This window comes from Rhamphochromis longiceps, linkage group LG18 (genome assembly GCF_057381845.1).
Source record: "Rhamphochromis longiceps isolate RC_006_pf linkage group LG18, R_longiceps_female_GT1.1, whole genome shotgun sequence".
Taxonomy (NCBI): Eukaryota; Metazoa; Chordata; class Actinopteri; order Cichliformes; family Cichlidae; genus Rhamphochromis; species Rhamphochromis longiceps.
Genome location: NC_140574.1, coordinates 24,093,094 through 24,113,078, shown reverse-complemented (window position 1 = coordinate 24,113,078; position 19,985 = coordinate 24,093,094). Strand labels below are relative to the sequence as shown.

General features: G+C 42.5%; 1 protein-coding gene across 3 annotated transcripts; it reads left to right on the top strand.

Annotated features, from left to right (window-relative positions):
• The first annotated feature begins 778 nt into the window (after positions 1-778).
• LOC146648326 (homer protein homolog 3) lies at positions 779-19,692 on the top strand. 3 transcript variants are annotated; one of them, XM_085388305.1, is made up of 10 exons: positions 779-1,249; positions 1,438-1,486; positions 4,695-4,851; positions 9,387-9,518; positions 9,617-9,721; positions 10,897-11,009; positions 13,603-13,759; positions 17,744-17,842; positions 17,939-18,019; positions 18,129-19,692. In XM_085388305.1, the coding sequence occupies exons 2-10, from the start codon at positions 1,464-1,466 to the stop codon at positions 18,312-18,314; spliced, it is 1,053 nt and encodes a 350-aa protein (XP_085244431.1). In that variant the 5' UTR covers positions 779-1,249; positions 1,438-1,463; the 3' UTR covers positions 18,315-19,692. The 3 variants fall into 3 exon arrangements, with proteins under 3 accessions (XP_085244431.1, XP_085244430.1, XP_085244429.1); XM_085388304.1 differs by having other exon boundaries at positions 1,423-1,486; positions 10,876-11,009; XM_085388303.1 differs by having other exon boundaries at positions 781-1,249; positions 10,876-11,009.
• Positions 19,693-19,985: the final 293 nt, after the last annotated feature.

The window sequence follows — 19,985 nt, the reverse complement described above, 5'->3', positions numbered from 1 at the left end:
GCTGCCAAAGAGAAAAGGCATCCACAGGAATGAAACCTGCGAAGCGTGAATTATTGGTTTTTCTTTAATGCTACAATAGTCAAGTTAAGTAGGTGTGTCTTTATGCTGTGTAGGACATCAAATTAATAGTCTGACCCCATTTATATATCTGTAGATTTGCTCTAAATTATTCTTAGACTCCACATCTTCAACTTTGAAAACTGCTCTGCTTTACCTTTTACATAAAAATCACCAACATACAAAACATCTCAAGCCTACACGTGGTTTTTGCATGTCTTATGAACTGAGGCTAACTTTTGAGTTCTTCCTCTGTACTTTTGCTGTGACCTTGTTTGGCTTATTGCTGTTTAAAGCTGAAGTGAACAATGTTTTTATGTTTGCTGCACTGTTTTTTGTTTTTGTTTTCTTCCCACTAACTGATGTTGGTGCTTAAAAAGTGTACTCACAAAAAGAAAATCTTGTGTTAATAATCTTGGAAAATTAAAGTTTGCTTCTTTTTGCTCATTCAGCTTGATTTGAGTCTTTTATTTCTCCTGTGAGATGAATTACTAGCATGTGGAGTTCTCTTTAATCTGCTTAAGAGGGCAAAACAACAGGAGGATTCTCATATTGCAAAATCTCATTACACCAATAGGTCCTAAATGGGCTGTTGCACGACTCTTCACTTTTTTTTCTTCTTTTTCTTTTTTAGGTCAAGGCAGACCTTAAAGCTCCGGTTTGCACTGCACACATGCAGGCGCGTTGACATAGTTTCCATACCTGACTGTCACACACAGCTGGAGCGGGTGTTTGGAGGCTGCAGAGCCAGCAGGTGGTACTATACAGCCGGCTGTTGAATGCGAACAGCCGGCCGGATGAAGAGCCAACAACTGAAGGGGAGAACAGAGAGGTTTGGCCGTACAGGATAAGCAGTGAAAGACGAGGAAACAAAGAGGTTCTGTGGCAGGACGAAGATGGACTCGGAGCAGCCCGCGGTCACTTCAGCCATTGCCGTCCGCAGCAGCTCTGCTCTCCCCGGCTTCTGACTCTGCGAGCTGCTCGGGGCAGGACGGTGCCACTTGGCGGGCTGCAGCAGGCGGAGTGCAGCGCCTTGCGGTGAAACCTCCCCCCCCTGGAGAATAAAGCAAGAATAAAGCATCTGGTAGCTGTGACTGAAAGGAAGAGGAGACCAACTGGGACAGCAGCAGCAGTTTCAGGACGCAAAATATTGTTAGATAACAGACTCGACGAGGTTTTACACCGAAATGGGGTAAGCGCCTCTCTATCCACGACACAGATTTAACTAGACTTTAAGTAAGAATTAAGAGCGGGGAAAAATGTTAAACTACAGGGACAAACTTTTATGATTATTCCGGGGTTTTTTTTCTGGTATAATTTTTTATTAAAGTAATTTACGTTAACAGTTGTCTAACCAATCCTCAGTCTTTTCTTTTACAGAAAAGAAGTCTTGGTGATCTTCTAAGATGTTTCCTCACCACAGAGAAAGGTATGGCCATCTACCAGCTTGTCCTTTAATATTTATTTATTTATTTATTTATTTATTTATTTATTTATATATCTATTTAGATTTCTTGTACTTGCATGTGACATTGGGATGGCAGACACTTTACATAAATCTAACACAAATACTTTGAGATCTTGTTATCAGATCAGGGGGACTTAAGCTTTGATTTAAAGCAATCATTTGTAGTGAGTTTAAAACTGTAGTAGTAAGGCTGCATATGAACATTTATCACTGCTCTGCTGATGTTGGCTGTGGAGCACATCTGGAGCAGCGCTCTGGTTTCATTTCAGACTTAATGAATCTGTTAAATTAAGACATATTGTTATGTAGTCCCATGTGGCCCCAGCTTAGTTTATTTAAAACCATTTTCAGCTGATTGGGAGGAGAAGCATAGATTCTGGGGCCATCCTAGGGGAGCAGGTGTTACCATGACAAAATCCTACTTTCACTCACGTTAATGTAGATATTTCCTATTGCTGCCTCACTCCCTTTTTTATTAATCAGACTGTGTAGTGTTTAACATTTCTCTTAGAAGATTTAGATCAAAAGAAACCAGGTGAAACAGATTTTAGATATTGTAGTTAGTGACAGAGGTCAGAGCTACGCCTCAGGATGAACACACTAATTCCTGTCTAATCACTCCCAGGCTTTGTTATCATGCTTAGAGACCTCCATTAAGTAGGCCACCCCCTCTACTGAGGATGAAGGTCAAGTAATTGAATTGTTCTGCTGTTCAGTTAACAGACTATACAGAGGGGGAAATAATTATTCGATCCCCTGGTGAATCACTTCATTCGACAAGAAAAGTAAACATCACATAAAAGTTATAATTGATTTGCAGATCAGTGAGTGAAATTCTTGACTGCTGCTATGCAGCTTGATGCTTCAGCTCCCTCCAACCGTTTTCTGTAAGATTGAGGTCTGGAGCCTGGCTGCACCACTTTATGACCTCTTCTTTAGCCACTCCTTTGGTGCTTTGGCAGTATTCACAGTTTCATGGTACATGGCCCCGTCTGTTTCCACCTCTGTGCTTGTCTGTAGAGGATGGTGTTCTTTTAGTCGAACTCAGCATTTCTCTTCCAAAGAGCTCGATATTGGTTTTCTCGCAAACCTTCTCTAAATCGAGATTGTGACTGGCAAACTGAAGACAGAGGTGTGCACGTGCCTTCTTGAGAAGGGGAACTTGCAGGTGCTGCAATATTTCAATGTATTGCAGCATCCTGTGTTACCAATGGTGTTCTTGGTGACTGCAGTTCCAGCTGCCTTCAGATCGTTAACAATCTCTTCCCGTGGAGCTTTGGGCTGATCCACCACCTTCCTCAACAATCATCCTCACCCCATTTGTCAAAATCATGCATGCAGCTCCAGACATAAGGTTTTTGTTTCATATTTTGTCTCTGTTAAAATGCAGCTGCCATAAAAACTACACTGTTCATTTCTTTCAGCATATACATACACTAGTTTGACCACCTTTGTGTTTCAAACGTTTTCTGAGAGAGGAAACTAAACATGTTGACACAAACACGTTTGCAGCCTGTGTTTGTCCGTTTGGTTGATTCCTGGTTCGTTCTGTTTGCAAAGCGGTCCGTGTTGTTCGGTCGGATGCCAGATATTATGTGGCAGAGCTCGTCACCTCAGGCAAGGTGAAAGCGTGGCAGTGATGGGATGATATTAGAGTTAATAGCAGGTCCACCTTCACTCTTACCCATTTTATGTTCTGTGTAAAACTAGCACTTTATGATTGTTTGACATCAATGACCTTATTGACTGACTCATGGGCTTCATGGAAAATAAAGAATAACATAAATATGACAGATTATTTGATAGTCCCTTGACTTTCTGATAACTGGTTAGTAGCTTTATTCCCCCTGGGCTTAAATAATGACCTGTTTTTACCATTTTCTGCAGAGGTCACAGCGGGCTGACCTTTATGCTGTTTCCTGTCTTAATCAGGAAGCATAAAAGCCGCAGGCAGCAGAGAGTTAATGTGACTGAAAAGCAGAATTGCAGCATGGCTTATTATCAGACTGGAACATGGTTGAAAGGGTTGGGCTTCTGCTGCTGTAGTCCAGCTGCTTCAAGGTTAGATGTGTTATGCATTCAGAGATGCTCTTCTGCTTAACTTGGTTGTAATGAGTGATTATTTGAATTAATGTTGCCCCCCAGGTAGGGTCAGAATTGAAGCAGGCTGGCCATTCTCCTCTGACCTTGGCATCAACAAGCTTAGTGGATATTTTCAGACCATTCTCTGTAAACCCTAGAAATTATTGTGTGGGAAAATCCCAGTAGATCAACAGTTTCCGAAATACTCAGATCAGCCTGTCTGGCACCAACAGCAAAGTCCCTTTTTTAAGCACCTTTCTCCATTCTGATGGTCATTGTGAGCTATAGCAGGTTATCTCAACCATGTCTACATGAAATGCATCCAGAGAAACCATTGTTGGTTTTTGTATTTGCAATGAGGTCACTGCACCAAGACTAGCCAAAATAATGCAGTTCCACTGGAAATAGCTATAGTGCGTTAAAGAATGCACGTCCTTTTTTTGAACTATTTCATTATCTTACTACATAGCAGCTCTTCTGATTTGCATTTCTATACCAGTGAATGACAGAGGCGTCTTCTTGTGATACTCACTTTCACCCCTGCTGAGGAGAAAGGAGGGGTTAGCAGTGCTGCTGTTCACACCACAGGGCAGTGGCTAAACCACCTCCCGGCACCACTGACTGTGTTGCTTTGATATATTTACCTCGTATCCAGGATACATCGGAGCAAAACCTGCCAGGCGCAGATCAGAGCGTGGAGGGTGACGACTCGGGAGAGGGTTCAGAGAGTTCTAGTCAACATGCTTTGCCAGCTAACCCTGTTTGACTGGTGGATGACGCAGGAAAAATAGTGGGAGATAGCCAAAGGATGATCTGTCCCTGGATGACAGGGGAGACAGAGATGTCCTGTTATGAAAAAAAAAAGACAGATTTGTGTTTTTCATGCAAACAAGAAAGGATTTTTAAGCAAAACGGTTTTATTAATGGACCATATTTTAATGGTTCGATGCTCATTTTATACATTTAGACTTTACATTCAGTTCCTTCAGTGCCAGTGCACATTACTTTAAGTCTGCAGAGGGATTTTTACTTTGACATTCCCTTCTCACAGCATCTAATCATCATCTCTCTGTGATTCCTCCTTCAGGGAGCAGCCGATCTTCAGCGCCCGGGCCCATGTTTTCCAAATCGACCCCACCACCAAGAGGAACTGGATACCGGCCAGCAAGCATGCTGTCACAGTGTCCTTCTTCTACGATGCTACCCGCAACGTGTATCGCATCATTAGTGTGGGCGGGACAAAGGTGAGTGCGTGGGAAATTGGTGTAGACAAAATTTTAGATTCAGCAAAGAAGAAAGATTAAAGATGGACAGGGGGAGAAACAACAAACAAATACAGATCTGCTGTCTAGAAGTAATAAGTAAAAGTTGGTGGCTTTGGAATCAAAAGGGGTTTTGAAATAATGCCACAGGTCTAAAAAAGCAAGACAAACAGCAGCTTGAGATTGAATTTTTACTCATCAACCACACTCCCACCAGAAGTCCTGTGAGGTGAAGAATTATATAACAAACTAAACCAAATCGAAGCTCAACACATCAGCAGCCAGAGCATCTTTGGTCCGGGCTTGTGGATTTAGATTAGGCGGGTGGGGAGGGGACCCATCTGATCTCATCTTAGCACCTCTAGTGTGACCCACATTTCTGCTTCCCAGAAGGCAGCGCGAGGCAGCAGTTGGCCGTTCAGTAGCCCAATCCTGCCAGGGCTGGTGTCTGGCTCCACAGTAATCTTCTCTGCCACTGCTGCTCCTGCTGCTAGAATCCAGCATGTTATGTCAAGCACGTCGGCACACAAACGCAGAGCGCAGAGTTCATGTAATCATTGGTTGGAGGGGAAAGGGGTGGGGGATGCTTCTTCTTAAGCTGCCTGCAGTTCTAGTATTTTCAGTGCCATTGCTCTAACACAGGAGATGACGTAAAATAAAACAGGTTTATAAATAGGTGTGTTTTCCTTTTCTTTTTTTCTTTTTTGGGGTCATGTGTTAGGAAGGACAGAGCCAGCTTTGGCAACTTCCCAGAGAATGATGTGATAAACCTGGTAGATATGTTTTGATTGTGCAGCTGCTGCCCTTTTGGCAGAAGTGTGAACAATTGCCGAAACAGGTCTCAAGGGAGAACATGCGTGAAAATGGCATCCTGGTAACCTCCTATTAATGTTCATGCCAAACCAACCGCTGATTTTAACAAAACCTGTTCAGTAATACAAATACAGTGGCTCAATACTCCACTTCATGGCCTTGCTACTATATCATCTATAGCTGTGGTGAGGCTCTGCTGAGGCCTATTTTCGATTTAAATGCTCCAGCATAAGTCTCTAATGTTAGTGCGCAAAGATTTACTATGAAATGTGAACCAAATGTAATAACAACATGTCCAGATGCTTGTGGAAGCATTAAAACTCTCAATCTCACTGATGGGAATAAACAAAGTGAGTAGGGACCGTGAGTGTCGGTGCTAAAGTCCAAGACCACCCCTTTCATGCCGTGGCTGATGAAACACTTAACTTTGGACCACAGAGTTAAATGCCAAGCTGGATGCCACATCCCTGACATAGCTAAAATGTGAACCCTGTTACAACATCTGCACACATCCTTTAAAGCATTCTGTTTACACACCAGTAAACAGTCTTCATATGGGGAGTTACATGGTGCATTAAACATTCAGAAGAAGGTGTGATGGGGACGTAAAGAGAGTGTGTATGGTTTGATGGGGCACACTGGCGTACTCGACCTTCACTTTGATCTTGGTACGCTTCAGTTACTAATATCGATCTCGCTCTGCTGTGACTCCATTGGTGTGACTAAATTTGACCACAAACAAACACGTTAACACCTGCCGGGCATTACTCCCAAAACATGTCCCGCTTTATACATTCAGATATTACATTCACTTCCTTCAGTGCTCACTGTAAGTCTGCAGAGGGATTTTCCCTTTGACATGCTTTATTTACTATTTTACTTTAAATGGAAATGTAATTTACAAAGTGAATATCATGCGGTATTTATTAGGATGGGAAAAATAGTGGAATTCAGTAGGAAAATGCATATTGAGGTGTTGTCTAGTTATTAAATAATAGATGGACTGGTACTTATATAGCACTTTTCGACTCTACTTATTCGCCTTAGTTCTTTTAAACCTAACATTCCCACTGAGGCTCAGGAGGTAGAGCGGGTTGTTTATCAACTGAAAGGTTGGTGGTTTAATTCCTGGTTACTCCAGTGTCCTCAAGTTGAAGTATCTTTGGCCAAGATACTGACATGGAGTTTTATCTACTGGGGTGTTTTAGTATAATACATACAGTGCTTAAGAGTAGAGATGTGTTTGAGTGAACGAAGCACTTTTTGTGCTCAGATAGAAGAACTGCTATATAAATATCATTACATCTGCCCAGGGATACGTCAGCAATCAGCCAGGGAACCACTTACCCCCCAGTTGGTGGATCTTCTGAGCAGCCAGAGGCACATCTGTAGAATTGGTTTTCACACCACAGCTAACTAAAGGCTTTTTTTAAATTTTTTTTTTTTTAATTAAAACCCTTGTTTTGCAGTCACTTTTTCAAACTGAGTCTGAGTGTCGCTGTGGTGTTTTCAGTGAGAAAAGTCTCATCTTCTGGAGTAAGACTCTCTCCAGGTTTTCTCAAGGCTGTGAGGATGTAAATTTTCTGCTGCGTGTCACATCTGGTAACAGTTTCCCCTTCATCACATCCGGGCCCATCTCTGCCTGTCTTATTCTCAGTCGTTCCCGGCTGCTTCAAGGAAAGAGTTGTATCAACTCCCAGGTTTTGGAGGCATCAGCCAAGCCTCCAGCGGCTCATCACCCACTGAGCTCATCCACAATGATCTCATCTCCTGACATAAGTCATTGAATTCATCCAGCTGCTCCAAAGTTTCCTTCTTTGTCTCTTCATGCTCTTCCTCATCCGGTTCTTCTCAGCATTCCTCCAGGTCCATGAGTTGATGCATTAATTTATCGAGTTGTTCCTCCATATTCTGCCTCAATTTGTGGAGAGGTCATCTACGGTTAAAACTGCATTTTGATAACTTTCTTAGTAAAGTAAGAGTAAAATGTTACCATTCACTGGTGAAATGTGTCATAAGTTATCATAAGAAATAAAAATAATAACTTGCAGTGCCTCAGTTAGAGCATGTTGCTGCCATAGTCTAAGAAGGAAGATAGCGTCTGCTCCCAGAGCCATCTGCTCTCAAGTTCAAGTTCAAGTTCAACTTTATTGTCACTTCAACCATATACAGTTTAAAAATACACAGTGAGGCGAAACAACGTTCCTCCAGGAACCAAGGTGCTACAAGACAAGTTAGTGCAAAAAAAATAATAATATATAATATATCTAGTAATAATATTGTGCAAAAGAGCATTTACAGGTTGGTGTGTGCGATGGTTTGGTGGTGTAGGTCAGTGTGTTTGCGCTTTGTGTTGGTTAGTCAGTCCAGTTTCAATGTTTTGAGGTATTTGAGTTAAGCTGAGTGATAATGTTAGTGTATGTGTGTGTGTGCGTGTTTATCAGTCAGTCCCTTTTTGCTGAGGAGACGGATGGCTTGTGGAAAAAAGCTGTTGTACAGTCTGGATGTGCGTGCCCGAATGCTTCGGTACCTTTTTCCAGATGGCAGGAGTGTAAAGAGTGTGTGAGAGGGGTGTGTCCGATCAGCCACAATGCTGGTGGCTTTGCGAATGCAGCGTGTGGTGTAGATGTCCTCAATAGAGGGTAGAGAGACCCCGATGATCTTCTCTGCTGTTCCCACTATCCGCTGTAGGGTCTTGCGGTCTGATATGGCACAGCTCCCAAACCAGACAGTGATGCAGCCGCTCAGGATGCTCTCGATAGTTCCTCTATAGAAGGTGGTCAGGATCGGTGGTGGAAGCCGGGCCTTTCTCAGTCTTCTCAGAAAGAAGAGACGCTGTTGGGCTTTCTTGTGCAGGGAGCTGGTGTTGAGGGACCAGCCGAGGTCCTTCTCCAGGTGTACACCCAGGAATTTGGTGCTGTCAATGATCTCCACAGAGGAGCCGTTGATGCTCAGCGGTGAGTGGTCGCCTCGTGTCCTCCTAAAGTCAACAACCATCTCTTTTGTCTTGTCAACATTCAGAGACAGGTTGTTGTCCTTACACCAGTCCGTTAGTCTCTGCACTTCCTCTCTGTACGCTGACTCGTCGTTCTTGCTAATGAGACCCACCACGGTCGTGTCATCAGCGAATTTAATGATGTGATTTGAACTGTGTGTTGCTACACAGTCATGAGTCAGCAGTGTGAACAGCAGAGGACTGAGCACACAGCCTTGTGGGGCCCCAGTGCTCAGTGTGGTGGTGCTGGAGGTGCAGTTCCCGATCCGTACTGACTGAGGCCTTCCGGTCAGAAAGTCCAGGATCCAGTTGCAGAGGGAGGTGTTCAGGCCTAACAGGCTCAGCTTTCCGATCAGTTGTTGGGGGATGATTGTGTTAAATGCTGAGCTGAAATCTATGTACAACATTCGGACGTGTGAGTCCTTCTTGTCCAAGTGTGTCAGGGCAAGATGGAGTGCAGTGGAGATGGCGTCGTCCGTTGAGCGGTTATGGCGGTATGCAAATTGCATTGGGTCCAGTGAGGGGGGCAGCAGGGTCTTGATGTGTCTCATGACGAGCCGTTCGAAGCACTTCATGATGGTGGGTGTAAGTGCGATAGGGCGGTAGTCATTGAGACAGGACACAGAAGACTTCTTGGGCACGGGGACGATGGTGGTGGCCTCTTCACCTGCACCTAAGGGGACGACCTCTGTTATCTCTTTATCTGCAGGCAATTATCAACTGCACTGTTACGCCCAGCATGACATTTACTAAGACGTCTCAGAAGTTTGGTCAGTGGGCTGACAGCCGCGCCAACACGGTCTACGGTCTGGGCTTTGCCACAGAGCAGCAACTGCATCAGGTAGGTCAAAGTACAGCATTTTTAAAAATGTGCCATCCATTTCTTGTAGAGGGTTTGTGCTGCATTGTCTAGGTCATGACTTGCCCTCTCCTGTACAGTTTGCAGAGAAGTTTAAGGAGGTGAAAGATGCAGCTCGTCTGGCGCGAGAAAAGTCACAGGACAAAGAACTGGCCAACACTGCACTCACCATCGCTGCTCCTCAGGTGAGCGCCGTCCTTTTAGAAAGCATGAGCATGAAAGAAGAGCAAAGGTTTGTGAGTGTCACCGAGAAGCTGTAAATGTGAAACCTCTGTTATTCATGCACATTTTGGGCATTTCAAGACTGAAATTAGATGATTAGATGAATGCTCCTGTATTACTTGCTGCAGCTCAGCTATTAGACAGGGCCGCTGTGACTAAATCAAAGGAGGGACGGGGAGAGAGGGGAACGAAAAGCAAAAGAAATGTGAGCTGGGTCAGTTGTCTCAGAGGGAAGTGAAAATGAGGAAAACTAGGACGATGGTAAAATTATCCGATGCTGCTCAGCAGTACACCACACTCACATTTTCTCCCCACAGCTACCCAGAAGCCTCTGACTTGAAACACTTCTAATGATGAAAACGTAGTCAGCTCAGGGCCCTTTTCCATCAATAAAGAATAATCAGCCTTCAGTTACATCTGCCTGATCTTGAGGAACATGCCTATTTCCTTTTTAATTCTACGGCTGAGCAGGTTCCAAGTGACGTCTCTCACTCCCGATCGATTTAACGAACACATTGGGAGAGCCAAAGCTCCAGAAAATTGCCAACTGCTTCAATTCATTGTACTTGCTAAGTGGCACTGCACTGCATAACTGATCAGTCCGCAAAGCACGCTTTCTGACTGTGATGTGTTGAAAAGGTCATTTCGTGTTGTGTGCTTCGTGGTGATATGTTCTTCTTTTCCGTTTTTTCCACCTCACGGATTTCCTCTGCAGTTCTCACAGGTGAGTCATTATTTAGAGGAAATGTAAAACACGTGTGCAGGAAGCATCTTTATTTTTTCTTCTTGCCTCTGAGTTTTATACATTTTATACCTTCTCTGATGGGCAGACAGCTCTAAGCTTCTCATTTATCAGACGCTAAAACTATCGTGTTACAGCAGTCAGTCCATCGAGAACAAGACCGCGAAGAGAGAGTCATTTATTATTATCACGAGCTGTATAGCTTTGCTTGATTTTATATGCAGACTTTGACTTGAATGGGATTTTAACATCTAAAAGCAGGCGGTCTCTCTTCACTTTGAATAAATCCATTTAATGCAGAGTCTGGTTTTTTTTTATTTCTTAATAATTCTGCATTAGTTATTATGAGAGTCCATTTACTGATGTGTTTCTCAGGACCTCTCGGATGAACTCCAGTCTCCACCGGTGATGTGCGTGAATGGACCGGAGGACAAGCTGTTTCGCAGCCAGAGCGCAGACATCACCCTGTCTTCTGAGAAGGAGCGCATTAAAAAGATGCTCTCTGAGGGGTAACTGCACACACACACACACACACACACACACACACACACACACACACACACACACACACACACACACACACACACACACACACACACACAGAAATGAAACCAAGGAAGCCTTGAAGTTTCATTACTGAGAGCTGAAACAGCCTGATTTCAAACACACCCCATGACCTTCTTCAGTGAAAAAGGTTTTCTAGGTAAATCTCACAACTCGACAGCCATGTTGGTAATGCCAAGTCTTTGCAGTTCCACTATACCTGGGTTTGCATCAGCGCAACATGGCTAGTTTTATGCTTTTGTATTTAGCCATTATGAAGAGGAAGACTGGCTTTTTAGAATATGAACAGACTGTATTTACAGATACATACGGTCATGTGAGAATTGAATTTTTTGGAAGTGGAATAACTTAATTTGTCATCTCTCACATCACCGTGGTGGAATTCAGACCCACTTTTCCTTATACCGCTGCTTCAGCTCATTAAGGCCTACAGGCATTAATTTATGCACAGCTCACATCAGCATTTCAATCGGGTTGAAGGTGGACTTTGACTGGGCCTCTTGTAACACCTTCTTTTTTGTCCATACTGTTGTATATTTGCTGCTGTCTTTAGGATCATTATCCTGTTGTGTGACTGAGTTTGGGCCAAGTTTTAGCTGTCAGCCTCACATTTGACTCTAGAGTACTTTAATATACGGAGCAGTTCAACTTTGTAGATGCAAAACAAGCCCAAATCATCACCCCTAACAGTTGGCATGAGGTGTTTGTGCTGACATGCTGTGTTTGGTTTTCTGGTGCTGTGTATTATGGCCTAACTTCTCCGCTTTGGTCTCGTCTGTCCACAGCACATTGTCCCAGTGTGCTGTCATGAACGTCAGCATTTACCATGCTAACCTCTAATGAGTCTGAGATGTAACTCTTGGTGTTTTTGAAACTTCTGTGAGTATTGCACATTGTGATCTTGGGTTTCATTTTCTTGAACATCCAATCCTGGGATGTTCAAGAATTGCGTTAACACATACCTGAATGGTTCAAGGACATGCAGCATCTACTTGAGCGTGTGGACTTATAGGGGTCAGAGATTGAGCCACTGACATTCTGATTGGTCGATGACCCGCTCTACGTGGCCACCCTGACGGAAAAATACAGTATAACAAACTAGTAGTTGCTGTAACCACGCACTGTGTTTTACAAACGGTCTTTGTAACATCATGAGGGTTTTTCAAATTTCAAGTGGACTGTGCTTCTGGCTGCACTTAACCAGACAATCCATTACCTTTTGGTTCCTGAGTGTTATCATGGTTTTCATTTTTTCTGTGTTAATTAACGCCGCTGACGTCATTCAGTTTGTGAAGCTCCTAAGGAAATGAACAGGCCATTGTCGAAGTGTTGACTCATACATAACACTGAATGAGGCTTGGAAGCATCCCTCCATTCAGTGCTTTGAGCCACCCACAATGCTTTTATACCCTATAGTCCAATTACCACGAAGAAAGCAGCTCCTGAACGGTTACCATGGCAAAGTGTGGCCAGTTTACAACATCAAGCTTTGGAGATGTTGGACAGAGCAAAGGAAAAGGATCAAAGATGAAGAGAGCATATCAAATTCAATCATCGTATATGTCTTCTGTGCAGGTGGCATAAAAGTGGACTCATGGAGTGGGAACTGGCTTGTCTTACTCGCTTACAAGTCATGCATTCATCAAATGTGCAGGAAATTCAGTTTAAAGCCACAGAGATAAAGAAGTTTCAAGGTCACTTCATTTTAAACTGGAACAAACGTCAGTGGGGACTGAAGAACCGTGATGGAAAGATGTGAAAAATACACAAATCTTTATCTGTCATCATCATCTGTCATCTTTCGTTTGTCTTTTTCCTTTCCAACGTCTCTTGATGCAGTTGGTCAGTTTGATCTCTGCTCTCTGGGTCGGGGTTGGGGCTTTAATAAGTGTTTCTTTGCTCTGTCACCAGACCTGTGAAGTAAGTTTCCGTCTGCCCTTTAGGTGTGCGGCTGCAGGCTACAGCCTCCTTAACACTTGTGTAGTGGCTCTGTGATTGTGTTAACCAGACTATCAGAGTTTCATCATGTTCCAGACTCTTGGCAGCAGTACAGCTTGCTTGTTACTCCACAACCAGCTATTGTTTTTTATCCTCATGTTGCAGTGCTTGACACAAGACTCGATTTAATATTGAAGTCATCAACATGTGGCAGTTTTGTTTATTACTAACACTGCATAAGCTTTTTTCCCTGTAAAGATTTGTAAGTACCTGAATCAGAATCAGCTAAATTTGCACTGCATTGTTTGATCAGTTTTCTCAATTTTATATAGCGGGATACAGAGTTAGATATGACTCCACTTAATGAAATCTAAAATCTAAAAAGCATTGTTGCTTTTGTTTAAATAAGTAACAATTTTTCTTCTTTGTGAGGAATTTTAACATTTTTTTTTTAAACTCTGATTGAAAGTTAAGGTCCAGCTCACTGAAACAGCAACTGATGAAACGGCTCTCGAGTCTATCCCAGCTGCCATAGGGCGGGAGGCAGGGTGCGTAGTTTTGGATTTGACGTAGATGTGTATTGGTATTCGTGTTTTTCAGGTCTATTTGTGAGATGAACCTGGAAGCTGAGCTCTTCACTTTACAGGACAGCAACTCTAAGTTGGTGGCAGCTTTGCATGAAGCGAATGCTAACGTGGAGCAGTGGAAGAAACAGCTGACAGCATATCAGGAGGAGACCGAAAGACTCAGAGACCAGGTGAGCCTCAGGGAGTTTGAGGATGCTCTGATGAAGTGTGTTCACCCTGAAGTCTCACCTATTAAATTATAGAAACATATAAAATACAGGATGTTTTTTTTTTTCTTGTTAAAAGCAGTAATTACTATTACTATTGGTTTTGTCTCTTTATCTTTATGACTGATTAAGTCAAACTCCTTGGATCTGAACTGGAAAAAACCCCCACTAAGAGTATACATCACTACTACTCCATCAGTGAACAATAACAATGAGATCCATTACTAAGCTTTATGCCAATAATATCCAAAATTGTCTGGCATTTGCTGGCCACAGATACATTTAAAAAAGCTGGGAAAAAAAGTGTTGTTTTGCTGAGCTCATGCAGCAGGAGATCTGGATTAAGTCTGGGAGTCCTGCTGCGTGTCACGCCCCCATCTCTCCCCATGTACCTGTCTAAAACCTTCAGAATCTAATGAAGACATAATGACCTAAATAAACTTACAAAAAGCTCAACAGAGTACATGTTTTAATTTTGAGTACACCTACACGCTGCAGACTAAATTCTTCTTCCTCATTCCCAGGACTTTTTAACCTCCCACTTTTTTATTGTGTATAGTAGCTTTTGTCTTCATAGCTTCTTTGTATCCCTGCACTCCAACTTTTATGTGAGACTATAACATCCCACATGTGAGTTTTGCTTTGGATGCTTAAGCAGAAAGTCACCTTGTAAACGAAATCATTTTAAAGCAGATGGTTTGAAACTGCATTTTAAAAAGAGTCATTTTTGGGTGATGGTAGCTTTATTGTAAAGTGAGTGTAGCAATGCAAACATCACCTTTCCTTTAAATCCTGTTAATGCTTTCTGAAGAGTGCTGGAGTCAGATGCTGAAATTGGCTGAATGATCTTATTGTTTTATTTCATAATAATTTGTTTTCAATAGCAAAAAAGCAGATTAAAATATCTCTGTACTCTGGGTTTTTACTTTTCTCCACTGGTCCAAAGACACACTCAGAATTTCCCACTGCCTCACATCGCCTCTTGTCTAATGCACTCTGGCTGAGAAGGCTCCATCCACCAACTATCAGCACAACAAGGAGTTTAAAGAACGGAGGGATTAGTTATTCATGATAATGCACCATCTGTGACCTAAAAGTTGAGACATACGGTTAACAAAAAGTTAAAATTCTGAGTCTAAAAGCTGAGAAGTTTTCTCCTCTGGCCTCTGAAGCTCTTATACAACTCTGCAGTAACCTGTGGAATAGAAACTAATGGTTAAGGTCACACCTAGTGATCATTTCTGTGGAACAGGAACACAAGTAAGATTGCACAAGCAACAGAGAGATATTGCTGCAAGACTGATCCGGGGTTGTGTGCCTCTACGCTGCTGAGCGAAGCCCTGCTGCTTTTGATTGGGTCGTCCTTTGCAGACACTATATTTCCTTGTTTTGAAACTGGTTGTTTGGAAAAAAGAAGCTTTGCTGGTAACACACTCCATCAATCTCTGACTTGTGCTGCAGGCTTTTTCCCTCAGAAGCTTTAATCAAGGCGTTATCTGTGCTGGTTGAAGCGGTTCACTAAGTACACGCCAAATTTCACGTTTCGCCACGAGGGAGTTCGGTCTAAACACAGAGCCTCACGAGGGTTTTACACTTGAATTACTTCTCAGGCTCCGGTGGATGCAGATGCCGCTGCCCTCCCTGTACCCGCTCATCAATAAAAGGTATTTTCATATTTGCTGGGAGCTGATTCCTCTGGGGACGACGTCGCCTCAGGCTGACATTTACAAACCTCTCTGATTTGATGCTTTAACACCTCGATCCCTTTCCATTATAGCCCAGCCTTACAGTATCGATCACTACTGTTTCATTCGTAAGCGCTCCCCTGGTATTTCAGTAAGAAACAGCTTTCACTATTTTGGTCCACATCGACTGATTTAATCATACAAGTGAGAACCCCGTCTCCTTTGGACCGAGCTAGTTCCTACTGTTTGAGGAAGGGGACCAGGTGGCTGAAAATGGTTCATGTCTCCGGGGTGGTGTGTGTGAGAGAGAGAGGGAGAGGGGGGTTTGTAGGACAGCAATATCCTACTTTCAATGCCCCAGTTAGGAAAAAATGAAAAATCACCAGAGGGAGTTGGCATCCACTTGTTTCTCTCTTCTTCTTTTTTTTCCTCTTTTCTTCTTTTGAGTCTAAACCATACGCCGTTTAAAATAATCCAACGGGGCATTCGGGGTGTTTTTGGAGGTGTCCTTCTGTTTTTCTTTCTAATTCATGGAGCTCAGATGAAATGCAATGCAATGAGGATTTCATTCGTTAAAGTGTTGCTCTTCTACGGCTTCATTATAGTAGAAGTAGCCGCTTATTGTTGCAGGTGAACGCTGTGAGCCATCTGTAGGTGTGACTGAAAGCAAACAGAGTTGAGTGCTCTCTGTGATAAGTTTAATTCTGTCCGCCGATGAGCTCTTTAGCTTTGATAAGAGTTATAGGTGTTAAAAGTCTATGAGTTTTCCTGTTATTCACCTTTACGTTTCATGTCGTTGTTAAAATCTTTAGGCTTTTATGTCTGAATTACTATAGTGTGGTGCAGGGACTGGGGCCTTTCGGTGTAGAGGGTTCTCCTGCCTCTCACAGTGCAAATGCATGCATGTTACTGTAGGTTAACTGGTGATTTTGACTGGCCATAGGCGTGAAAGTAAGCATGAATGGCTGTCTCTGTGTGTTATCTCTGTGATGGGCTGGTGACCTGTCCAGAGTGCATCCTATCTCTTGCCCTGGCACAGCTGGGATTGGCTTCCGCAGCCCTGCTTATCCCTAAATTGGATAAGCCGATAAGAAAATAGATGGATGGTCCAAACTGAGTGCATCATCAAAACGTTCTGACGAATGCTAGAATAAGTCCTTTTAATGTTTTTAGCTGTGCTTCAGTTATTTTGGTTGTGTTTTACCTTAATCCGGACTGTAAAATTCAGTGGGATGGGTTACCATGTTTACATTTATTCCTGGTGAATTCTAATGTCTATGCAGATACTATATTAGAGCCACACTTTGGTTAATATTTATAGCTTGACGTAGCAATAGTCATCAATGATTTGGATAAAATTTGGCATAGCTATTCCCTTAGGATGGAGTGTCATAACTGATCGCAGTGACATCATCAGGTCAGAAATCAGTTTATTTAGCTGAATATTAAGTACCTCCAAGACTAATCGGCACATGATAAACATGGTAAACATTACACTTATATAATATCAAGTGCTAACTCTGCACATTAGCATGCTATTCTGCTATTTGATCTCAGAGATAGCAGTGTGTCCACAGATTCTTGCTTAGCTGTATTAAATAATGTTCTATCAGCTGTGATCAAGCCATAACCTCCACCTTAGACTGTGTGTATGTGTATTTCAGCTCTTAGACTGGATGGCATGGTGCAAAAATGTGTAACTTACTGCTCAGGGCTTCCTTTTCAGTGCATAGAAAGCAGTGCTGCTGTTTGTGTTTGCCCACCAAAGCTATTTCTGGATTGTACACATGGTGAAGTGCCAGCCAGCGTGCGAATTCGTCTTTGTGGCATTTTGTCCTCTTCCACAGCACTCTTATGAAACCAAGGCAGATGGAGGAAGAGGCGTTGTGTTGGAGAAAAGCTGCACAGGATAGAGTGTTAAACTAGGCTGGATGGGCCGACTGGAGCCTTTCTGTGTGGAGTTTTCGTGCTCTCTCTGTGCCTGCAAAGATGTCGAAAAACATCCATGTAAGGTTAATTTTAAGCTGGTTAGAGGTGTGTTTGTGAGCATGAATGGCTGACCAAGGTGTTCCCTACATCTCAACCAAACACGAGGTCACTCTGATCTGCATTTCACATTGTCTTTGTTCTCATTATAGTTCAATTGTTTTAAGTAGACCAGGGAAAAATAATTTGAATCAAACCAGTAATAGTCTGGACCAAATAAAAGCTTTTTAAAACATTGTCTTACATACACAACATTTCCATTGGTGTGTTTTGTAAGGTGGCTGACCTTGAAGCCCACGGCCCCAGTGATCTGTTGAAGGATGAGCTGACCCAGTCCCTGGAGGAGCTGGAGGCCTTGCTGAAGGCTAAAGATGAGGTTGGATATTTGCTAAATAACAAGGAATGACATGACACATCAACAAAAACATACAAAAACTGACTTTTTGATGAGTACCTTTCATTCATTCTCTAGGAAATTCACATTTTGCAAAGCAAAAAAGCAGAGTACCACGAAATGGAGCATCAGCGCGACGAGGCCATCCACAGATTACGGGTAGGAGTGACGTTTTTACAGTAACTCGGCACGTTTTCATTGCTTATCGGGTTCTGGTAAACCTTCTAATATTTCCCTCTGCCTTTTCTGTGTTTACCGTTCACTTCAGGAGATGGAGATGCGAAACTCGGACCTGGAACGTCGCATCCAGAACACGGAGCAGAACCTGAGTAACTCTCTGGAGGACCGGGATCGCTTGGATACTGAGATCCAGAGAGCCATAGAAATTCTGGACATCAAGATCTTTGACCTTAACGACCTCCGCCAGAGCCTTGTTAAACTTATTGACAAATAGGAAGGGTGGGTGAAACACGGCAGAGTGCAACCTGTAAGAGAAATGGAAGAGAGGACAGGGGTTCCGGCAGGAAGCAGTAAACAAAATAAGAAGGAGCTGGTCCCGGTCCTCTTCAAGCACAAAACCCACCTCGGCTGCAGGAAGGTCTGTGTCACAGCAGTGACGGCAACATCGCGCTGACTCTGAGCAGCAGCATATATATGGTAGAGCTTGTCCCGACTTAACGTAACGCTTCATGTTGCTTTCGAGGGTAACACTCAGTGCAATAAACCAACTTATAAGGTAAGTGCTTAACAATGCTAGTCGTTTAGGATTTAGAACTGGTGCTTCTGGTCTTAAGGATAACCTTTGTACCCAAAATCACAATGCAGTGTCAATATGAACAATAAGAGGCCTTGTTTTTCATCTTTACAACAAAATGAGTCCATGCTTAGAAACAGAGGAGCTGAAAAGTGAACGCACAAGACAAAAAAAAAAAAAGAAGTTTAGCTTATTTAAGAGCCTGCATACGCCATAATTATTACTGGGTTAACAGTTCACACAGGTCTTGTAGTTACCCATACGTAATCTAGCAGCTATATTGTGTAATGTGAAGGACCAGTGTTATTTTTTCAAAGGAATATTCAAGGATAGTGAAGGCGTGTGCTCGTAGTTGTCGATAATGTGGTTAATCTAGGACATGCAACTTGAATAGCAACAGCATCTAAACATTGACACCAAAGATCAAATGCTAAGAGCAGAGGGGGAAAAAGAGTTTTCCGTGGCGCGTCTTTTATCACATCTTCATTTCTTGTATTAGGAAACTTTTGATTCCTCAGTAAGCTACTTAAGTACATGATAGTAAGTAGGAAATATTAAGCAATTAAAGTTAGCATAACAATGGTTTTCCAAATGATATAAATCAATAAGCTGCACTTAAGAAGTAACCATAGGAAATTAAAATGCATCACTTAGTCTTACAGGTAAATATAAGTGACTTTTGAGCTTTTCCAGTCTGAATGATATGCTGTGCATCATCTACTAACAAAGCACTAACTTAGTAACTTATTTACAATAGCTTCACATCTTAATGAACACGTTTCTCTCATTGGTGTGATGCATCTGAAGAAATGTAAGATGTTTTCTGCCTTCTGTTACTTTTGAGCACATTACCTTTAGCTGTGGACAGTATGCCATAGGCCTTGAGATTGTGGCCGTACTGTATGAATAATTAAATACGTTAAAAAAGAAAAACTCAATGTCTACTTCAGAGTCTTTTCATCACACAGACTGTATCATATGACATTTTTTAAGCCTTACTGTATGGAGGATGAATGTGAACAGTGATGTCGGCTCTCTGGGCCACGTCATGGTGGTTTGAAAATAAAAGCAAACATTAAAATCGCTTTATGCAGCATTTCGTCTTTTTTTTTCTTGGGTTTGTTTGTTTTTCTTTGGTGAATATTGCATAGAAAATACTTGGACACTGGAAAAAAATGCTTGTATGAAAGAATGAATGAGATGTCTTGGAAGTGCTCTGAGTACTTAAGTATAAGAACCAGTCCATTTACCATAATTTGCAGGTGCGACTAACTGACTCAAAACCCAAACTCAAAATGTAATACCTACCTACATTCAATAACGCTTTATTTAAAAAAAAAAAAAAATTATAAATTCAATCCAGTAATATTA

Excerpts from the sequence above, each read along its gene's own strand:
- LOC146648326 (XM_085388304.1), top strand. The coding sequence starts at position 1,464 with ATGTTTCCTCACCACAGAGAAAG. Across the intron at positions 4,852-9,386 it reads TTAGTGTGGGCGGGACAAAG|GCAATTATCAACTGCACTGT; the intron begins GTGAGTGCGTGG and ends CTTTATCTGCAG. Across the intron at positions 11,010-13,602 it reads AAAAAGATGCTCTCTGAGGG|GTCTATTTGTGAGATGAACC; the intron begins GTAACTGCACAC and ends CGTGTTTTTCAG.